The following is a 22,215-nucleotide window of genomic DNA, read 5'->3' as shown; positions in this document are numbered from 1 at the left end:
GCCGCACCCCACCTCCTGTCCAGCTCCCAGCCCCCCGCCCCGCCGGGAGCGGCCGGACGTCGCCCGTTTAAGGGGCGGGCCGCGGCTCCACGTGCTTTCTGCTGAGTGACTGAACTACATAAACAGAGGCCGGGAAGGGGGCGGGGGAGGAGGGAGAGAACAGGCTCTGACCGATAGTAACCCCTGCGCTCAGTGCAGCCGAATCTATAAAAGGAACTAGTCTCGGCAAAACCCGTAATTCCGAGAGAGACTGAGTGGGGCCGGGACCCGCCGAGCCGGGTCGACACCTCTCTCCCCGGGCGTGGGTGGGCAGGACAAGGGGGCGCCGCAGGGCCCACGCCGCCAGGGCCAATTTCTCGGGGCGCTTTGCTCCCTGCTTTTTTCTCTCACTTTTTTCCCTCCCCTTCTCGGGAAGGGTTTGTCAAGAGGTAGGGGAAAGAGACTCAATCACAAAAGTGGAAATCAGGTAAGAGGCTCTCCAGTGACTTGGTTATTGTTTTGTTTCGGGGTTGAGGGACATTTGGGAAGCCTTGTTTTGGGCACTTTGGTCGGGACCCCCACATCCCCACCTCTTGCAGCGCCAGTGGGGGGTGGGGGCGGCGTAAATGGGGAGAGGAGGTCCTAGGAGGAGCTCTGGCGACCCGGGGTCGCGGCGCTGCTGCTCTCGGGGCTCGCCTAGTCGTGGAGCCTGGGGAGCATCTCTGGGCGTGGAGACCCGCGCGCAGACCTCCGGCGCAGTGAGGTCGGGGGTTCCCGGGCGTGCTGAGGGCGCTGCTGCCGGGTGGAGAGAGAGGCAGGTCCGGCGTGGAGCGTTTCCCTTTGTTAGGAAGAGCTTGAGCCGGCTGGAAACGGCGGGTCGGCCGGCGCCCACCGGAACAAATGCCAGCTCTCAGTCTGCACTCCGTTCTTAAGAAGCCGGTCTGAGTTGGGCTCTGATCTGGGGAATCGGCTCCGGGCGCCCCCGGGACTAGAGCGGAGCATCCCTGTTCCCCCCAAACTCGAGTAGGAGGTGTCCCAGACCGGGTCTGTTGTGCTATTGCTTGCTAGAGGCCTTGGGCTTTGTTTGACCTGGGGGTCCTGCCTATGGTCTGCATCTGCTCACCGCAGCTGATGACCCTGGAGCAGCCGGGGGACGAGTTTTTGGTTCTTGTAGAAACAGAAGACTTGGAGAGCCTGCGGAGACCCGGAGCAGGGGTGTCCATTCCACCCCGCATCCTCCTGCCCTTTGCTGCTTGTCTCTTGGGACAGCTTCGGGCAGAGCACGGATGGGGAAGCTGGGGCAAGGTGGTGCAGCAGCTTGACCGAGAGTAACCCCGGCGGGCGGTGCAGAACTCAGAGCTCCGCGGCGGGGCCGGGCTCTGCCGGGAGGGCGGGGGAGCTGGGCGCGGGCTGTGGGTGGCCCCCGGAGACTGGCCCGCAGCGCCTCCTGGCCGGGTGACCTAGGAATCGGCCTCGTGGTGGGACTGGGGCCGGGCTCTGCAAGGCTTCGTTGCTGGCGATTGCGACTGTGAATCCGGTGAAGACCTGGTGGTTGCAGACTGGGGAGAGAGAAACCCTGGGAGTTCAGGCTAAAGCCTGTCTGGCTGTTTTTTGTTAGCCTGTTTCCCGACTCCCAGGCCATTGCCAAATTACAAAAGGTTCTCAGGGCGTTGCCCGGTGCTAATCTTTTCAAACAAAACTTAAACGCAAACTAAAAAAGTACTTAATTTCTCATCTCCCCTTCTATTTCAGCCTATTTTTCTCATACCTACACAAAAATAATGGAGGCTTTGTATTCTTTCATTTTCTTGGGAAACTTCTCCCAAATTGAATAAAGTGTGGAAGCATGGAGAATATTCCTGAGTAGAACCTCTACAGATAGTGTAATAATTTTCAAGTACAAAGTGCCATCGTCAGCCTGTTTCTCAAGTGCTCCCATAAACCATTAAAATAATTCATGATAGGGATTTTTGGGAAAACATTGGGTACACAGAGCGAATCAGTGTCTACTTGAGAGCAAGCAGTAGAATCAGAGGGACCAGGGGAGAGGGTTTCCAGCTTTCATGAAGGCCACAGTTCATTTAAGGGACAAGAATTGCTGCTGTAGTCAGAGTAATTCATGAGTCCCTCTGGAAACACCAGCATGGTGTTCCAGAATGACATATCTGACTGTGATGTGGACACCTGTGACATGTTGCCTCCTCTGCAGATGAGCGTTTGAAATCTCAACCCTTGTAAGTATTTCTGTTGATATCCAAATACAGGCCTATAATGAACCCTGGACATATTTTGACTTAGACAATATTTATAGTTCCTGTGAAACAATGCGTGAATCTAGGATTGGAAAAGAGTGTTCAGGGCTTGGTTGTTTTCAAACTCTGCTCAAGTAAGTCCCAATGCAAGCATTATTAAAAATGAATGAAACTGAATGAAACTCAGCAATTCAGCTTTTTCTAATCTTCTGTAGTACTTGCCATGTATAGAGAGAAGTTAGAATATTTTTTCATTTGAATTTTTTTGGGGGGGCAGGGAAATCTCTCCCATAAATCAAGGATGCTCAGGTATGTTCTTAGTGACTGCAAAGTAAGATCTTTGTTAAAATAGTTAAATGGACATTGCCTTAGTCTCTTAAATTATCAACCTTTTGGATATCTAGAATATACTAAAATACATGTGGTTTTTGCATTTCTACAATACCCTTAAATCTAAATACATTTTGATTTTTTTCTTTATATATATATTTTAATATGAAGGGGGAAGTGAGGAGGAGGGTTCAGTTTCCTTTTTTTTTTTTTTTTGAGACAGAGTCTTACTCTGTCACCCCAAGTAGAGTGCGGTGGCATCATCGTAGCTCCCTGCAACCTCATACTCCTGAGCTCAAGTGATCCTCTGGCCTCAGTCTCCCAAGTAGCTGGGACTACAGGTGCTCATCACGATGCCTGGCTAATTTTTCTATTTTTAGTGGAGTTGGGGGTCTCACTCTTGCTCAGGCTGGTCTCGAACTCCTGAGCTCAAGCAATCCTCTAGCCTCAGCCTCCCAGAGTGCTAGGATTACAGGTGTTAGCCACCGTTCCTGGTCACAAACACATTTTTATTTACTATACAATTAATAATACTCCTGATGGTCAGGTACTCCAGCATCAGATTTTGAAAAATCATTCTGCACGCTTGTTTTATTTAACTATTCTGGGAGAGAGCCTACTGTAAAAACTGAGACCATCTTCACATCTGCGTGTGGAAATAACCGTGAGTGGCCAAAATTATTGCAATGTTTAATAAACACTTATGTAGCACTATGTGCCAAGTATTGTTCTAAATCCCTTTCAAATACTAATTTAATCTTCACAGAAAACTCATTTATTATCCATATTTTACAAATTAAGGAACTGAAAGGCTAACTGATTTGTCCCTGACCATACACCTTACAAGTGGCAGAGCTGAGATTTGAACCCAGCGAGTAAGCTCCAGAGCTCCTTAACTCTCACACTAAGCAATGAGCTGGTACATTTCAGCTGCTGCAGACAGGGAGCTTTCCAAGGATGCTCACTATGTTCCATATATTTATCTGCTATAGTCCTTATCAGAATCTACAGCCAGTATCATATTTCCCTTGTTGGTTTGAGTAGGCCAGCCAAATTCTCTTTAGCTTGTTGAGACCTTGGTTGCGTAGGGATTGCAACATCATGGAAAGAACAGACAATAAAATTTACTCATCTCTACTTTTTTCACTTGGTTTAAAATGAAAACTATACTATTGCTTTCGTCAAATATTTGTGAGTAGATTTGTGATTTCAAAATGTTTTCCTGTGTGATCTGTAGGAAACGGAATGGAAATTTTTGGCTGTGAAAGTATAGGAACAAAAGAAAAAGAGAAGGGAACTGTTTAGCTGTAAATCCTAACTTGGGTGAATTTTGTTATTGGTTATAATATAATATGATTCTTGCTTGTCCTATCCTTAATTGTGTTACAGACCTTTTGAAATAAGCTTTTTCTCTGTTATTGCTGTTACTGTCTAGAAGTCAAATTTAGCCTTTTCTTTAGGTATATTTCTCTGAAAATAAATACAGTTTCAGAGTCTGCTTTGTGAAAGGGAAGTAGGATGAGAAACTGCTTTTCTTATTAATTGGTGTAGCAAATTAGAAATAAACTCTTAGAAAACACCTTTTGGTAATAATAATTATATTTACTGTTGCCTTACCACATGTTGGACATAGTTTTAAGCATTTTACATGTAAAAACTCAGTGCATTCTCATAAGAACTATCTGAGATGGGTGCTATTACTATCTTTATAGATGGGGAAACCAAGGTATAGACAGGGAAATGGTTATGGAGTTTGTAAATAGTGGAGTTGCGTCCCAGGCAGTTTGGCTTCCCTGAGTTTACCAGCCTCAGGGTATATACTTCATCAAAATATCAAAGATTTGATCAATGAAATACTAGCAAAAGGCAAAAAGTGTTTCTCTCATTTCATTTGAGTATATTCACCTGAAAATAGTTCCTTGAATAGGTAGTCTCCATAGATGGTACATTATAAGACTGTACCTCTTACATAGAGAGGTGCATTTCAGAAATACATGAAGCCAGACAGTGAAAATCTTAGCTAAATTGTTTTCAGATAGGGCCTTCAGTTACTCTGCATTCTGTTGAGACCATAAACTGTGTTAAAGCAAAGAGTATTTATTCTAACAATGAAAGGACATCAGGTTTGGTTCCTAAAACAAAATAAAGTTTGAAATCCTGTCCTTTTCCATTTGGGGGGGAAAAAAACTTTGGTTAAAAATTCTCTAGCTTTTGCAAACCTGCTTTAAGATATGATTTAAATGCTCCCCTCCTCATGAAGCTCTCCTGCATACACTCCTCCCTCCCAACACTGAGTTAAAAATAATTATCTCCCTTTCATTCCCGTAAGACTTGGATTACAGCACTCTTCATGCCATGTATTTAATTTTGTTTTTTATACTAATTAACATTTATTTGTCTTCCTCTTGAGCCTATGCTTCTCTAGAGGGAAGTCTTTGATTCATTCTCCCTAGGCTTTAATTCATCCCCTTTAATGTAGAAGGGGTTTAATAAATGCTGACTTGAACAAATCCCACAAGGAGAGTGGGAACTTCATGTTTGCTTCCTGTCTTCTAAAAGACTACTTTACTTAAGATGAGGGGTAATCATGGAAAAACATTAGAAATAGAATTATATGAGAAATAACTGTAGTTAAGGCTAGGTTTATGATAGATTGAGAATTTTTAGTGCATACTTTATTATTTAGGCCAGATCACATTTTGTGGAACAAACAATTCTGTTTCATTTCCGCTTTTGAGGCAGCTGTGCTTTGAGAAAATGCTTTAGTCTGTGACATTTCACATTCAAGGAGACTTTGAGTTGTACATTAATTTATTTTTATTAGTAAGAATGAGATAACTAAGTAATTTATAAATTTAAGCATTTTTTTAAAAAACAAAATAACCTTATATGCATTGAATCTATTCTTTTGTGTGTGTCCCTGTGTGTGTGTGTCTGTGTGTATGTGTGTTTGTTTAAAATTCTGCAGTGTTTTCTATGCCAAATCCAACTTCCAAGAAGCACTTGGAAGTTAAAGCATTTTGTCTTGGCTAGTCTTGAAGTCAAGATGTTTTGTGATAACTGGTATTTAGGAAGAATTTTCTAGTAGTTCCTCCATTTATAAAAGACTGCCTTGAGGTTATCTTTAGAGTATTTATTTAGTTTTTCCTAAATAAGTAAATAGAACATATTAGTATTAGGACATCTTGAAGTGTTGGTGCAAATATGAGTGAAAAAGAACATGAATATCAGAGTCAAATGAACATCTATTGGAATTCTGGTCCTGTCACTAATGGATATTTGGCATTAGGCAAGTTGCCAAATTTCTCTTTCCCTCAGTTTCCTCATCTGTAAAAGAGGTATTTGTCTTGTGTGTAATATGAAGCATATAATATAGAGATTGGCATATAGTGCTATTTATTTCATTCTAATGTTTTCAGTGATTTTAAAACTTTGATTTTTAGTTTACTTCCACTTCAAATTGTTTTTATCCCATGTCACTTGCATTAATGTCCCAGATATGCAAAAAATAGATGATGACAATGACAGTTACTCTTACACGAGATCACTAATTCATATCACCAGTGGTTCCTAACCTTTTTGGCACCAGGGACTGGTTTCATGGAAAACAATTTTTCCATGGATGGGTTGGGGGCTGGGGGAGGCAGCACTGGAGCTCAGGTGGCAATGTGTGGCCCGGTTCCTAACAGGCCACAGATGGTACCGGGCTTACCAGGCCGCAGCCTGGGAGTTGGAGACTGCAGCATATTACTATTCTGACTTGGAACAATTAGATTTTAGTTCAAATTCTTTTCACATATGCATATGATTATCAGTGGTTATCATTTTGGGGGAGAGGATTATTGACTTTCTTGAGGATATGTTGAAAGCTATACATTCTCTCTTCAGAAAAAATAAACATGGGCTCATATACTCCAAATTTGACGTATAATTACAGAGTGTTCATGAATGCCCACAAACCCGTAAGGAGCCATGTGACCTTGGACAAGTCCTTTTACTTTTCTGAGATTTAGGTTATTGGTCTATAAAATGTGACTTTTAAAGAGCTTTTCAAACTTTTATGTCCTCTAACTCTAGGGTCTGTGTTTAGGAGAAAGGGTGATCCTTTGATTAGAGCCACGCAGAGATAAGGTCTGAGGGATGTGCTGAGCATAGTATGACATACCATGTGGATTGTGAGAGGCAGGGGAGAAACATCCAGAGAGTGTATCAGGCATTCCTGATCAGAGTGATGGTGGAAGAAAGGAAGATCGTGGGAGGAGAGGAAGGTAGAGGGGAGAAAGCTGTTGAAATTTCCTATTTATCTATCTCGGGTGGTTGAAGATGTGAATCATAGAACCGGAAAAGGATTCTCATTTGAAATGCAAAGGAAGGAGGAGTTGGTTCAATTCAGTAATTTTCAAATAGAGCAAACATGTTAAGTGAGATACTGTTCTTGTCTCTCACTCACCATTTGAAAAATCTGTCTGAAATAAAATGTTCATTTGAACTCTCCATCCTGGACTTCTTCATTTTAGATATACACTTTGATTCTTACAGTGGAGTCCGTATGTGGTCAAAAGAAAAGCTCATCAACTCCTAGGACTCATTCAACTCTCAAGAAAGGAACACCAGTGCCCATCCTAGGGAGAGAACTGGACTCATAAGGATATCTTAAAATATCTAGGAAGACCCTCACTGGGGTAGACATAAAGCTTTCTAAAGCATTGTCCTGAATTTGCTGTTTCAGAGACCATAACAGATAAGGACTGGAAGGAAGAAGAAAGGACAAAAAGGAGCAGTAGGTTTCTGGTCAGGAGTGGGGAACGGGGAGTAGCTGCTGTGAAGATGTTTGGGTGTTATATCCCCTCCTGTTCACTCTTGCTTTGCAAAAATCTAATAGCGTGCCAGGTTGAGAAAAATTGTTTTTGCCAAGAATCAAACCAAGCTTTTTTTCTTGAAGAAACAAGTCCTTGGGGAATGGCAGCTTGAAATCAATTGGATTTGGTATTTAGATGATCCAAGATTGACATAAAGGCAATGCTGATGCAAGCAGAAGCTTTCCCTGGGAAGGCAGAGAGAAAGGGAAGGCCCAGACTGATGAGCGTAGACTGACCTGCAGACCCTTCTTCACACCCAGATGCAAGGCCTTGGAGATGGCAGGGTTTACCCTAGCTGGGCTTAGGCTGATCTCTGGTATTGTGAGAGGGAAGGTAGAGGGAGATATACTATTAACAACAACAACTATGTATATATCTTTTAATTTAAATCTGCTAATATGCAAATACTGCTCTTAAACTGAAATCATTTGTTCAGCAAATAAACACCACGTGCCATGTAAGCAGTAGGTGCTGAACAAATGTCAAAAGACTTTAAGGATCTGCCAGCCATTATGATCTCTTTTGGTTGGCACTCAAGACTCTTTGAAGTAAGACTCTGATCTATTTTGACAGCTTTGTCCTGGATTGGAAGAGGTATACTTGAAGGAACTATACCTGGTTTTCTCATCAGAGTGATTGACACACAGTATGGCTCAGTAGCTGTTAAGTGAATCTCCATCTATAGATTTCCATCTCTTCTCTGACTTCTACTCTAAGAACCCCTTCCTGCTATTATTTGGCTCCTCACTGTTCTGGAATCTTACATCATCTTTCATGTTTGCCTTTGTTTACAATGTACCCTCTACTTACATTCCTCACCTGCTGAAATTTTACCCATCAGGCAGACCACGGGTCATGGGGCACAGCATGGCCTCGGGCTCCCTATGCGTTATGTCATGTAGTCTTCCCCGGAACCCTATAGAGACGCAGCAGTTCAGCTAGCTCAAGTTATTTAAATTGATTTACATTTTTGTGATCATCAGTATATTCTTAAAACTTAACTTTATATTAGTCCTATAAATTGAAAACCAGTATCAGTTATCATAAACAGAAGGTAATTTTAAAAGTACTTAGAGTGAAAACAAATTATTTTTGTTGCAGTCTGTCTTTTTTAAAAATTTTTTTATTGATACATAATTGTATATATTCATGGATTACATGTTACATCTTGATACAAGCATACAACATACAATGATCAAATCAGGGTAACTGGGACAAGATTCACCTAAAACATTCACCATTGCTTTATGTTGGGAGCATTTGAAAACTTCTAGCTATTCTGAAATATAATGAAAGTAGTGACTAGAATGGTGGCTACTAGAGATTGGTAAAGGTGGTGGGATGGGGTAATGAAGAGATGTTGGTGAAGGGGTAATTCTGTTTAATAGAAGGAAGTAGTTCTGATGTTCACTGGTACAATGGGGCAACTATAGTTGACAATAGTTTGTTATATTACAGTCTGTCTTTAACTCTTGCTTCCCAAAGACCCTCCCTACTTCCCTGAGACTTGCTCTCACTTTGTTAAAAACGGAAATGAACAAGTGTTTAAAGAGGTGTCAAAGAGAAGACTAAACAGCGACTTTCTCCTTAATGCAATAAAAATTGTACAAAGGCTAAAAATGTGCAGAAAAGAACAAAATCTTCTCATTATGTGATTCAGTGTTTAATACTGTGCTTGTCCAAAATCCTTTGAATGCCACTTTAAATTCATCTTATCTAACTCTCCCATATTTGAGGAAATATTGAGGTTGACTATTATTGACCCCATTTTTCAGATGATGCACCTGGCACAGAGAAAAGTTAAATAACTTGTTTGTGGTTCCCATATTTGGCTAATGGCAGAACTAGGGATTCAAATCCGAGTCCTTCTGACCCAGGGTTTGGGCTTTTTTCACCTGGCTGAATTTCTCCTTTGCTACCTTTCCCAGAACCTTTAAGGAATGTGTCTCTCTGTCCTCCTGTAGCACTTTCGTATTCGTTGTCAAAGTGTACCAGTTTGCACTCCTGCCAGCACCGTGCGAGGAATAGCAACATATTTTTGATGTTGGGGTCTAGTTACGGTTTCTCATGCTCTTTCGGATGTATTTTCCATGGCTACCCAATACCCAAGCCCCAGGCAGTTTTCTTAGGTTCAGAAAGTCATCTTTGTCACTTCTTTAATTCAGGCTTTTTCTACGGTACCATAATTTGAGGTAATCTTTACAGTATCTTTTAGAGGAGAGAAAAAAAGAAATTGTGTCTCTAAAAGTCTATCCTTTTCAGCTTGAAAGGGACACTGAATCCTTAAATATTGGACTGGCCTCATTTATTTATCCTATCTGTTGATCCAATTTGAATCTTAAAAGGGTTTTTCAATTGGAATATTTTTCTCACTAATAAAAATTGCTCTTTGGTTGTAAGTTTGAATCAGAAAGAAATCTCTACAGAAATCTTGAACGTTGAGAGTTTCCTATAGACTGTTTCTTTATGCAAAAGGATAAAACCTTGGTGCTAACTTTGGCTGGTTAGAATTGATTTTGATTCTTCAAGGCAGGGTTGTTTGGTTTTTAACTTTTATTTTAACGATTATGTTAATTGTAGTAAGGACCTTGAGTTCAAGATAAAGCCTTTGGTCAAGTATTGTTTATTCAGTTCTCAGCCCTGCTTCAGGATTTGCAAATTTAGTGGAACTAGTGCCATTTTCCAGTTTACAACTCCAGTCACATTTCACGTGATCACAGCATGGCTTTCCCCTCTGTGGAGCAGATGGAGGGTTGTCTGACACTTGGTTCCAGTGCCTTGCATTAAGGGTAGTGGATGTGTCCCTGGAGCCTGCAGAGAGGAGCAGGGCATAGGCTCCATTTGGGGCCGGTGGCTCTCACCTGTTATAGAGACTTAGCACAGCATTGCTTGGGGGGATTGTATTGTGTGAATTTTATTAAGTTGAAAAACGGAGGCTAGCAGAAATGCCACCCAATAATTTAGTCCCATTTTTCTTTGAGCACCTTTTTCTTTGGCACACAGAATATTTTATTAGTGAAAATCTTAATGACAGTAGCACTTTGTATAAGGAATACCCAGCCTCTTGATATATTGGAATAATGACAGGTCTGTTTCCTTTGGTAAGATCCCCCCAGACCTCAAATAATAGAGTTCAGTTTGCCAATATTTTTCTAAAAAGGCTAACTAACACTCTTAAGTTTTTGTTTTTCAGAATCACAAGTATGTGGATTTAAACTTGTGATCTTATTCCTCTTTCTTCACTTAATTTAGTGAGGCATCCAGCAAAATGGTTTGTTTTGGTTATTCTAGAGAAGGAGTTCAGTTATAAGATTTGCATGGCAAGCTTAAACCCTGTGCCTCTGTGCCTGTCCTGGAACCCTGATTAAATTCTCACTTACCTAGTTAGCTGGCCTTCACTGGGCTGCAAAAACAGAGGTGTCTCGGACACATGACATAGGATTGCCTCAAGAGCTGGCTGGTGAAAGGATGTTCTGCAGAAGGCTGCTGGTGTCGGTCACATACTCTCCGATCTGAAACTGGACAAGAGCCTGGAGATTGGATAACTTGGTTTGGCAAAAGTAAGGGGAATAAAGTGTTAAGGTGGAAAAATTGTATCCAGGGCTTGTTGATAGGCTTCATTGGGTGAGTTCGTGACTTGAGCCTGTGGGTTTAGAGTTCAGAGCTCTGGATCGACGCTGACAGTGTTGTATTCTGGGTTAGGCGCCTAGGGAAAGTGTCCTTGTTGGCTGGCATGTTTACAGGGGTTCTGAAACTCAGTTGCACATTCTCTCTTGGTCATATGCAGTTAATGAATTTGAATGTCCTTTCCAACAAATTAGAGAGGCTTTTAGGAACATCACATTAGATGCACTCACATTTGAACTTGTGTTTCTGTGAACACAGCTGGAAGTTTTGTCATGGTTTTGGGCTACTCGAACCTTTACTGTCAGTGAAATTTCTGATTTGTTACTTTAGTGAATCTGCATTAACCATATTTAACTATGGCTGAGGTTTTATTTCAGAGGCCTTCATTCTGCAAATGTTTATGGAGCACCGGGTCATCCCGGGCTCAGTGGTGGAGAATAAGGAGATATTGGGACATAGTAGCTTGCGGTGCATAGCTTACAGTTTAGCAGGGGCCACCTGATGAATTGGCACACTAAGGAAGATTGTAGGTAGAGCTGAAAAGATGGAGGAATTATAAGGCCCAGATTTCCAATACGTAATGACGAAGAGGCTGGAGGAAATGGGAGCAGAGAGGAAAACTGAGCCAGGGACTGAAGACTTGTAGGAAGGTGGCAGTGTGGAAATAGGAGCCGACTTGCGTGGGACTGTGGAGAGAATAGTTAAGTGATTGGTGGGGACCCCTTGGTAAAACAATGGTCAGAAGTGGCACTGGGATACTGGAGCAACTCTTTCACCTCTTCCAGTGAGCTGGACGCTGGAGAGAGCTCCACTTTGCTCTGGAAAGGCCCTTGAGGGAAATAGTATCATCTGTGGACAAAGAGAGCAGAGAGATTGCTTTAATAAACTACCCACTCTGTGCCCCACCCTTGGTGAAAGCTTTACTCTATGAAGTTGGCAGCAATAATCATTATAATGGCTACTGTGTACTTACTTTGTTCCAGGAACTGGATAAATGTTTTACATACGTTATCAGCTCTCTTTTATGGAGAGGTTAGAGGGGCTCCGAGTCCCCAGGGTCTCAGAGCTGGTGAGCAGCAGAGTTAGAATTCAAACCCAGCTTTCTCTGACTCCAAAATCTCCCTTCTTCCTACTGGCCAGTTAATTCAGGAAAACAAAGGAGTTAAGGATTTGGGAGTTTGCTGCACAGTAGAATAGGCACAAAGGAAAGGAAAGACAGTTTGAGTTTGTTTGTCCCCCAGATCCTTTGAGCACTTTTATAAATATAAACTCTTTAGGCTGGGAGAAAGTTAAACATCTGAAGACGTTGATCCTTCAGAGTTGTAAGCAAAAAAAAGAAAAAGAAAAAAAAAAAAAACATTTCTGCTGACATAGTCACTAAACCATTTTTCCTAAAATTCTCTTGGAAACCCCTCCTATAACAACAGGGAACATTATCCAATCAAGTTTTTCTGCAAATAAAAGATTGCTGTTGGAGTCTTGCTTGTGCTTCTGTAGTTCAGGGTGTTTATGAATTCAATAGTCCCTTCTTTTCAGGTTCTTTTTATTTTGGCATTATGATTGTGGTTGAAAAAATGTGATTTTTTTTTTCTATGACATATAATGTTGACAGACTGATATCTTTTCTTTTTCCTATGTTCTGTATACCCCCCATCAGGGAAAAGGCAAATAGTCATATTGTTTGCTGAAGTCTTCTTTTGAAGGTTGCTCTGTGTTTGCTTAGCGGACATCAGCAGGGAAAAGGGGGCCTTCTGTAACATTTTGTTAGAATTTCTCCATAATTCCACAGGGATGAAACAAGGACTTGGGTACAGGACAGGTCTGCTTTCAGAAATCCTGGCTGTTGAGAGTTTCAGAAGTCCTGAGACCATTTAGCTAGTGGCAACTGCAATGTTAAGGGTGTTAAGTAGGATCTTTGGTTATCCAAGTATTAGTGACATGATGGAAATAGATTTAAACCTTTAGGATCTCCTTTAAAATAGAATTGTTGACAATGTGAGGAAATAATGCTTCTCAAAGGCTCAGTACAGATTTGTATGGAATTCACAGACTTCTTTCATTTTTTTTTAATGTATTCATTTCATAGCTCTCATTTTGAAAATTAACTATTAGCAAATAATTTTATCTGGGAAAGTGGATATGTATTCCAGGGTGAAAGAGGGATACTCAGTTATGTGTATAATCTTATTGTTACTAATAATCAAGTATGTATGATGCATTTGGCACTTTTAAAAAAAAACTCCCCTCAAGTTACAGATGGTTGGAATTGATAAAATTCAATGGGTCTGTATATTTTTAAATGAGCAGTGTGATAGCAGAGCCTCTTTTAGAATGCCAGAATTCTTCAGGACTGATAGAATGACTTCATTTCATCCTTGACTTTTATTCCAGAGGATTTTTTACACCCTTTTGTCTTCTCAAATTTCAATATTAAGATGTTACGGTTTAGGAACACAGTTTCAGGGGTGGCTGAGTAGTAGCCTGTGAGCCTTTTGCGAGACTTTCTAACTAAGGGAAGTTTCACTGGGGTTGCAGTCTGTGGGATTGCTGGGGAGAGTGAGGGGGTGCAATTTAGGGGACACTAGCAAGGATATGTTTAACGATAGAGAACCCAGTAGCACCTGGAGGCCAGAAAAGTTCAACCCAGGCAGTCAGATTAGCTTCAGGCTTCATAAAACTGATGGGTCAGCCTGGGAGAAATCACAGGATGACTCAAAATCCCCTCCCACTCCCGCAGCAGCCACGTGCTGTCTTCAGTCATGGGTGCAGCCAGGTCTTTCTGGCCTTTAGTAACCTCTTGAGGCTTTTCCCTCATTGTTGCTACTGATCCAGTGACACATGCTCAGAGAGGCAATGGGAGAACAGACCCTTTCCAAAGCGACAATGCTCGGTTGGGGTTATAAGTTTCACATCCTAACACTACAGGACCCTGCGCATCTCTCTGGAGATGAGACACGTGAGTCACCTCTGTGATGCTTGCATTTGCATCAGCATCTCATGAATAGGCAATCAGTTGAGCCTTAGCACCAAAACATTTTCAGTTCATTTCTGATATAGTTAAGTCTACCTCCTGCTTTGCAGTTTACTGCCTAGCCATTTAGTGATATAAGACATCTAGGATACTGTGAATATATATGTAATTTTTATTCGTCCATTATGCTTCAATTAAGGAAAAGACATCTAGAAGCAATTTCATCAAGAGAGATACTGATAGCTGTTATCAGAAATTTTGACTTCCATCTCACTTCTGGTAACTGTGGACATTTATCTAACAAAGCAGCACACACACACACACACGCACGCAGACTTCTTTCATTTTTTTAATGTAAGAAAGAAGTTTATTTATTTTAAGTTTAGAGAAATAGCTGTCCTATAAACACTGGTTTTGAAGGGTGAAAATTAGTTGCTGACTGCCCATTCTGGGTATGGGAACTCATTGGATAGAACTAGTAAGAGAAATGTGTTCAGAAGAACAAACAGAATCATACGAGAAATTGGTTAGTGGGAAAGGAGCATGTAACTGCTGTTGAAAAAGTTATTTCTTGAGAAACCTGGGGGCCTGCTCTAACTCTAGGCAAGTGACTTGCTTTCTGGGGCCTTGGCTTCTCTAAGATTGCAGCAGGGGTGTGGTGGAAGTGGGTCTCCCATGGGACTCTAGCTACTAATACAACAATCAAATGGAGCATGGCCTTGTGAAAGACTGGCCTTTCTTGCCCAGAGGGGCCAACTTCTCTGTCTCAGTGAGACGTGGCATCTTGTGGGGTCTCTGCTTGGAAACCATCCTCTTCTGGAACATGCCCTGGCTGAGGCATGTGGGCTGACTCTCGCCCTTAGCTGGGAGCCCAGCCCTAAAGCTCACGTGCTGACAGTGTTCTTGCAGGAAGGAAGAAGACTGGCCTGCCCTTTCATTAGTGCACAGGCGAACAGTTTCTAGTAGCCGTGCAAATGTGTGCACTTTTTCCCTCACTACGTTTCTGTAAACAGATTTAAAGCTGTAGAAGGGTAGAGGGCTGTCACGGAAAGGAGTTCCTGTTTTTCTTTTGGCTGTGCCAAAAGGAAAAAAATCATCTTATCTTGTCTTTTTGGCATGTCTTCTCCTCCTCTCTTCCTTTTAGTTCTGTTCTCTCATCTGTCTTTGAAACGTACATGTCAGGTTCAAAGGGGCACAATGTTTTGACGAGCAAGGGGTGGGGAGCAGGTGGTAGGTGCTGACTAGGGTCATTATTTTCCCCTCTCCACCTAGCTTCCTTTGAACCCATATATATATATTTTCTTTTGCCAGCGCTATTGAGTCTTCCTGGCATTCCAGGTTTTGGTTTAGGGAAAAGTGAAAAGAATTTATAATCCCAGCTGTCACTTAAGTGAGCCCTTTGTGGGTAGCATATGGTCCACTCTCTCACTTCACTGTCCTAAAGCTGCTTCATCAGAAAGGAGTGACTTCCTTCCTGTTACTCTCTTTCCCCTTAATCTGCCTTATTCTTCCTTACTCCTACCACCCACTGCTTTAGCAACCCACTGCTGTTTGTCTGTTTTCCACCTCTGCTAGAACAGACACCCAGGAACCTGGGAACTTTGTCTCTTGTTCACCGCGGAATCTCCAGGGTCTGAAACAGCACCTGGTACGTGATAGTCCCTTAATAAATATTTGTTGTGGCTCATGGGAGCCTTGCAGAGTTAAGGCTGCACTTGTCTGTGGAATTAATAAGTGATGATGAGTGTCTACTTATTATTCCCCTTCTGAGGGGTTCACACTGTAATCAGGCTTTATACTATGTAGTTCTTGGGCCTTCCAGGGAATAATTTGACTTGTGGTATATGTTGATTATTATAATAGAAGGCAGATTTTTTTATATGTGTCAGATTTATTGATGTAGAATTTACATATAGTAAAATTTACCCTTTCAAAAAATATACAGTTTGGTGAGTTTTGACAAATGTATACATGTGTGTAACTACCCTGATATAGATTATTTCCATGTTGCTCTGTAGTCTGTCCTCTCCCCCACCCATGACCACTGGCAAGCCCTGCACTGACTTATGTCCCTTCTGTGTCATCTTTCCCAGAATGTCACATAAATGGAATCATACAGTATGTAGTCTTTTGTGTCTGGCTTATTTCCCTTAGCATAAGGCTTTTGAGATTCATCCATGTTGCATGTATCAGTAGTTGGTTCCTTTCTATTGCTAAGTCGTATTTCATTTGAATTTATTCACCAGGTGATGTGCATTTGGGTTGTTTCCAGTTTTTGGCTATTCTATATGAGGCTTCTATGAACATTCACATATAGATCTTTGTGTAGACATAGGCTCTCATTTCTTTTGGGTAAATACCTCGGAAGAGATGGCTGGGCCATATCATAAGTATGTGTATAACTTTTCCAGAAATTGCCAAACTGCTTTCCAAAGTGGCTCTTAATTTGTACATTCCCACAATCAGTGTATTGAGTTCCAGTGGCATCACATACTCACCAGCCCTTTTTAATTTAGTGGATGTGTAGTGATATCTCATTGTGGTTTTAATTTGCATTTTTCTGCAACTGGAGCATTTTTGCTTATTTGGGAAGGGTATATGTTAGCAGTCTGTTGTATTCTATAGATATGAATAACTTTAAAATATCAGTGGCATTTGAAGTGGAACTAAGGAAAATTGATCAGAGATTTGATCAGTTACTGTTACCAGCCTCATACTGTACAAGTACAGACAAGGTTGGGATGTGGAGATTATCGAATTTTGGCAAGGGTCGATTCACCTGGGTGAGATATGCCGAGACCCAGAGAGAATGCCCCAGGACTCTGGCATGAGGATTGGCAGAAAGCAGATTTCATGGCCTGCTGGCTCTAGGAGGGCTACTCAGTCCTTAGCTAAACCTGGTATCGATGGGAGGTGGACTTAGATTCAATCACATTTTCTGGGATGGCCCAGGAGTCACGTAGGAAGTTCAGCAGTCCTTTGTGGCCCTCTGGAGTGTGTGGTGGATGCCTGCTGAACACAGAGCCCTCTCTGGGGAGTTTGCCTAAATCAATTAATCAAGCTTGAGAAATCAGTTACCACAGGCCCAGGAGTGCCACCACCCTTGCTTTCCGACACCCTATTTCTCATGTCTATCTCTAGCTAATTAATTAAGCAAATGTCCCCTGAGTGCTTACTACAAGCCAGGACAGTTTTGCATACCAGGGACAACAGCAATGAAGCAAACAGGAATGGTCCCTGCCCTGATGCAGAAGGTGGGAGAAACCCTACAAGGAAAAGCAGGGTCTGCCCTGGGAGCACCTAGGAAGAGCTCCTAACTCACATGTCAGTGCAGGGGAGGTGATCAGGAAAGGACTCCCAGGGACCTGACAGCTAAGTGGAGACCTAAGGTTGAGGAGTGTTTTAGGACAAGGGAACATGCCAGTGAAGTCCCAGTGGTAGGAGACAAGTGCAGCACATTCAGAGCCTGTAAGTTCTCCTCCAGGGCATTGCTTAGGCAGGTGGGGAGTGGCAAGAGAGTAGGCTGGAGTCCCAGTGGGGAGGCCAGGTAAACCTTGGTGAGGACTGGACTCTCTCCTTAGGGCGGTAGGGAGCTGGCAGAAGTTTTTAAGTGGGGGAATGGCATCATCAGGTATTTGGTTTAGTCAAATAACTTTGGGTGCTCTGTGGCAAGTGGAGGGGAGAGGGGCAAGACTGGAGGCATGGAGGCCACAGAAGAGGCAGTCGTGGTCATCCAGGAGCAGGAAGAGAGTGGTCTGTTGACTGGTGATGATTGGGAAATGGGATCCTTTGCAGCCAGTAGCTGGAAATATGTATGAGGGCAGAAGTGAGTGTGCTACGCTTTGAAACATTGAGAAATCTGGTACATAGTACTGTTTTTTTTTTTTTTTTTTTTTTTTTTTCCTAAATCTTTTTTTGGATTTGGTTTGTTTGTTCACTTCCTTGAAAAACTGATGTGGAAATGTCCCTTTGGCTTCAGTTACCTGAGCAGAAGGGCTCAGGCATTGCCAAACCCTCCTCTTTGGGGTGGAGAGCTCTCAGCATTGATCACTGTGTTCTGAGGTGGGGGAGTGGATTGTGCAGGAGGCCAGGGCGATGCGAAGGTGGGTGGGAGAAATTGGGGTAGACAGCTTGCCTGTTTGCACCCAGCAAAGCCAAAGAAGAACTTTCTATGACTGCTCTGTGCTACTTGCTAATATTCTCTGTGTGTTTCCTGGGGGGTGCCTGGCTCAAAACCCATTTTTGGAGACCCAGAAACTCTACTTTTAGGAAGATATTCTCCAAGAAACCTCCTCCTGGCCTTTCTCTTCTCTTCTCATGAATGTTGTGTGGAGGTATGTCTTCTCTTCCTCTGAGCTTTTCCACTCAGGGATTAGGGGAGGCAATTCTGTACTTGGGTTTGGCCCCAGGCATTCCAACACTAGGCTATTCAGATGTTATCCTTCCTGCTTTCCCCTCCCACCTTTTCAGAAACCCACAATGCCTTTTCTAGAAATAATGGAATGTCCTGTTTGACCAGGATATAACCATTTCTTTGCTAGAGGGTACCGATAGAATGAAGAAAGATATGCAGGAGGAAGGGAACTCAGACTCACATTATGCTACGGATTGTGTGGGGGACTTGTTTATATTATATCATTTAATCCTTAGAACATCATGCAAAGTAGGCATTGTCATCCTCATTCTATAATGAGGAAATTGGTGCTCAGAGAGCATAAAGCCTCGGCCAAGGGCACATGGTTGGGGATCTGGGGCTAATTCATGTCTGAGCTCTTTCTGCTTGTTTCCTTTTTTATTAATAATTCCAGCCTCCTCAGTGTTACCTTGGGGATCTGAAAGCATTCATGTAGCTTCTAAATCAACTAAGTGATCCCTGGAGAGCAGCTTTTGTATGTGAAAAATCTAGCTAATTATTTATTTCAGTGTTTCCGGAATGCAAGCCCTATCCTAAGCCCCTGACAAAACAATTTAGGATTACAAGCATGTGTTTCACAATGCTATTCTAGCTGTCAGTGCTGTGATGCCAGTTGTCGGCTTTCCACGAACTGATACAGTGCCAGTTTAACTCTTCCTCTTTTTGGAGTGAGAAACTTTGGGGGTCTGTGTTCTTTAAGAGGTTTGCTGAGCAAATGATAAAGAAAAGAAATAGGTCCTAAGGCGTGAATGTTTTAGGGGAGTTCCTGATTTACTGAATTGTCAGTGAATGAATTAGAATACATAATTGAAGGCCATCCCTTCTTGTCAGACACTGCGAATTCCCTCCAATCTCTTTTCTTTTCTAGAAGTTTTAAATCCAAGTCCTCATGGGGTGGGGGACAAAATGATACTGTCCTACTAGAGGTTGACCTTTGCGGTAAGATCTCATTGAACTCACAGGTTTGTAGTTCAGAACTTGGTTTTGTATCCATCAGTGGTTACTATAATACCTTCTTAACTCCTTCTGCTGTTTGTTTCTCATGCCTAGTGTCTCACCTATGCCTACTCCACTAGAGTCCGCAGTGATTAACTGAGCCATTTTATAAGTAAAGCTAGTTTCTGGTTTCTGCAGAGGGTTCATGACGGTGACTATCAAGTGCCAACAGAGCCTAACTTTCACCTGTGTATCCTCCCTTCTTCCTCTTTCCATTTTCTACCCCCTCCCCAGCTTTAACTTTACTATAACTACTTGGGGCTATTCCAGCATTAAATAAGTACAGCTCTTAGGTGGGCAGCTGGGAAACATGAAATGTTGTATCCCTGTTCATGAGAACCCCTTCTTGCTCCAGCATAGCAAAAAGTCCTCCAAGGAGGCACGTGTGGCACCTGACAAGGAGTAGTGGGTTGTGTGTTCCGGCGCAGGCGGAGCACAGCCAGAAGTGTGCATATGTCCCAACCGTGGGAGCGCGTCTGTTTCACAGACGACGTGCTGAGCCGGCCTTAGCAGACTTGTTTCTCCGTGGGATGTTGTTTTCTTTCCACAGAGACACAGCACTAGGGTTGTCGTCATCACCTGAGAGCCAGGTGTCCGTGGCGTTTCCTTGGTGTTTACTCACAGTCATCTAAGGCATGCTGTGGCTCTCCACATGGGGAAACTGCTTTATCAATGGTGCCATTTATCATTTGAAGGTCCCCACTTTGCAACATGATGAAAATTTAGTCTGCAGCGCATTTCAGGGAATAGCAGAAGTCATTCTAGGCTTGAGGCAAAATTTACAAATGCTGCTGACATTTTATGGAAGGGGAGGCACTTTGTTAGGGAAGACAGGCAGGTCTCTGGAATTCCAATGTGTCATTTCCATCCTCCGCGTTTTGGCTACCTAAGAATGATTGCTCTGTTTTTGTAAGTGCATTTTCATTCCCAAATGATCACATCCATGGAGCAAAAATGATTAGGACCCTAATGATCAGCTCCCAGGCTGCTGCCAGAAAACCTCTCAAAGCTCTGTTTGCCAGTACACCCAGAGGCTGGAATTCGGGAACTCATGAGCCATTGAGGAGCAGTCATGACGCAGACCTGGGTGTTGGAGGGCTCAGGTGAGAGGCTGGAGCAACAGCCCTCATTGGCGTATGGCTTTGCAGTAATAACTGACAGCTATCTCCCTCTTGCTTTATCTTTCAGTTAATGACCAGCCACAGTGTCCCTGCTGTGAGCTCTGGCCACTGCCTTCCAGGGCTCCCGAGCCACACGCTGTGGGTGCCGGCTGAGGTGACATGGCTTGTTGGCCCCAGCTGAGGTTGCTGCTGTGGAAGAACCTCACTTTCAGAAGAAGACAAACAGTAAGCCCGGGTTTCTCTGGGGTGGGGGTTCTCCCATGATTTTCTCCATGGTTTTGAGTTGGGGGTTGGAGGAGGGAGGGGTCTCTCTTGGTTTTCACACTGGGGTTGAATACATCTGGCTCTCATGGACACGGGACTGTGTGGTCCTTTTAGGACCCAGTGGCTTATCATAGAGGGCAGATCTACAGCCAGGCAGAAAAGTTAGCTTTGGCTTGTGCTGGTGCCAGACATGAGTTCTGATCTCTGGAACCTGGCGCAGAATTGCTCTGACCACCCTCCTTTTTCCTTTTGCTGCAGCCCTGGCAGCCACCTGGCTCTGCAGAAGCACCTAATGGGCTCCTGTGTTTCTGGGAGCTGTGGGTGAAGTGAGTTGATGGCCTGGCTCTTAGAGATCAAGGCCTGGATCTCTCCGTGTCAGTCTGGACTTGCTCCTTACGGCTTTGACTCTGGGCCTGGAGGAATATAACAACCGAGGCTTGTTTTATTTCTGTGGAAGGTTCTAAGCCATTCACTTCTCAGATGGGCCAGTAATGCTTTGGGTAATCCAGAGAAGATCATCTTTAATACAAAGGGAAATGGCATTTTTCCACAGAAGGATATAAGGGCTGTGAGGCAGGGTGAACTCCCTGAAGGTCAGATATCAGCTGTTTGCTTCTCTCTCTCTGAACATGCTGCACATTTCCTTAGACATACCATCTCTGGGTTTAGCTGCTCCTCTCTGTAGTTCATTTCTAAATGCTTTTCCTGTCCTGCCTTTTTTTTTTTTTTTTCCTGAATTCTAAGCCTGCATCCTTACTTGTCTGCCTTAATGAAGTTCAACACGTCTGTAACCTAAATGATCAGTTTTCTGAAACTCCAAGAGCTATAAGGGAATTTGGAGAGAATTTAATTCAATCTTCCTCAAACTAGAATAATACTTGGATTTTCTTTAAAAGAACAAAAATGGCAAGGTTACCCTTGTGTTCACTAAATTTCTTTTTATTATAATGTTACTTAAATACACACATATGTAAAACTATATATAAACCCTTTATAGGCTATTATACAGCTATATGACCATACATATTTACAAATTAAATGCAAACAAAATTGCAAAATCAATACAATTCAAATTAACACCGTAAATGTGGTGAGACAGCTGACATTGGTTAGCTGAAACCAAATTATAAGTTGCAAGGTGACTAAGGTAGTGAATGCTGTAGGCTGATCCTTTTCAGCTTAGCCAGTATATATTGCTACGTGCTAATGATTCAATTCGCCGTCCATTTTTCTACTTAAACTACCTTCATTTGGTGCCATTTGGCTTTCATTTGGTCCAGTCTCGTCATTCATAAATCAAGGCTGCATCTGTTCCGTCCTCATTAGCCTGCTACAATTATACTGGTGCCAACATAATCACAAACACAAATAGAAACTTGGGCTTTGAAATCTTGTGCCAGAA

The 22,215-nt window shown here is 42.7% G+C and overlaps 1 protein-coding gene across 1 annotated transcript in view; it reads left to right on the top strand.

The window, feature by feature from the left end:
• Positions 1-234: 234 nt before the first annotated feature.
• Positions 235-22,215, top strand: part of ABCA1 (ATP binding cassette subfamily A member 1) — a 128,391-nt gene continuing 106,410 nt past the window's right edge. Inside the window, exons 1-2 of the mRNA XM_069476646.1 lie at positions 235-466; positions 20,617-20,774. Coding sequence (XP_069332747.1) covers positions 20,709-20,774 — 66 coding nt within the window. The 5' untranslated portion in view covers positions 235-466; positions 20,617-20,708. The remainder of the gene's footprint in view (positions 467-20,616; positions 20,775-22,215) is intronic.

This window comes from Eulemur rufifrons, chromosome 7 (genome assembly GCF_041146395.1).
Source record: "Eulemur rufifrons isolate Redbay chromosome 7, OSU_ERuf_1, whole genome shotgun sequence".
Classification (NCBI taxonomy): domain Eukaryota; kingdom Metazoa; phylum Chordata; class Mammalia; order Primates; family Lemuridae; genus Eulemur; species Eulemur rufifrons.
The sequence above is the reverse complement of the archived record's forward strand: the minus strand, read 5'-3'. Positions and strand labels throughout refer to the sequence as shown.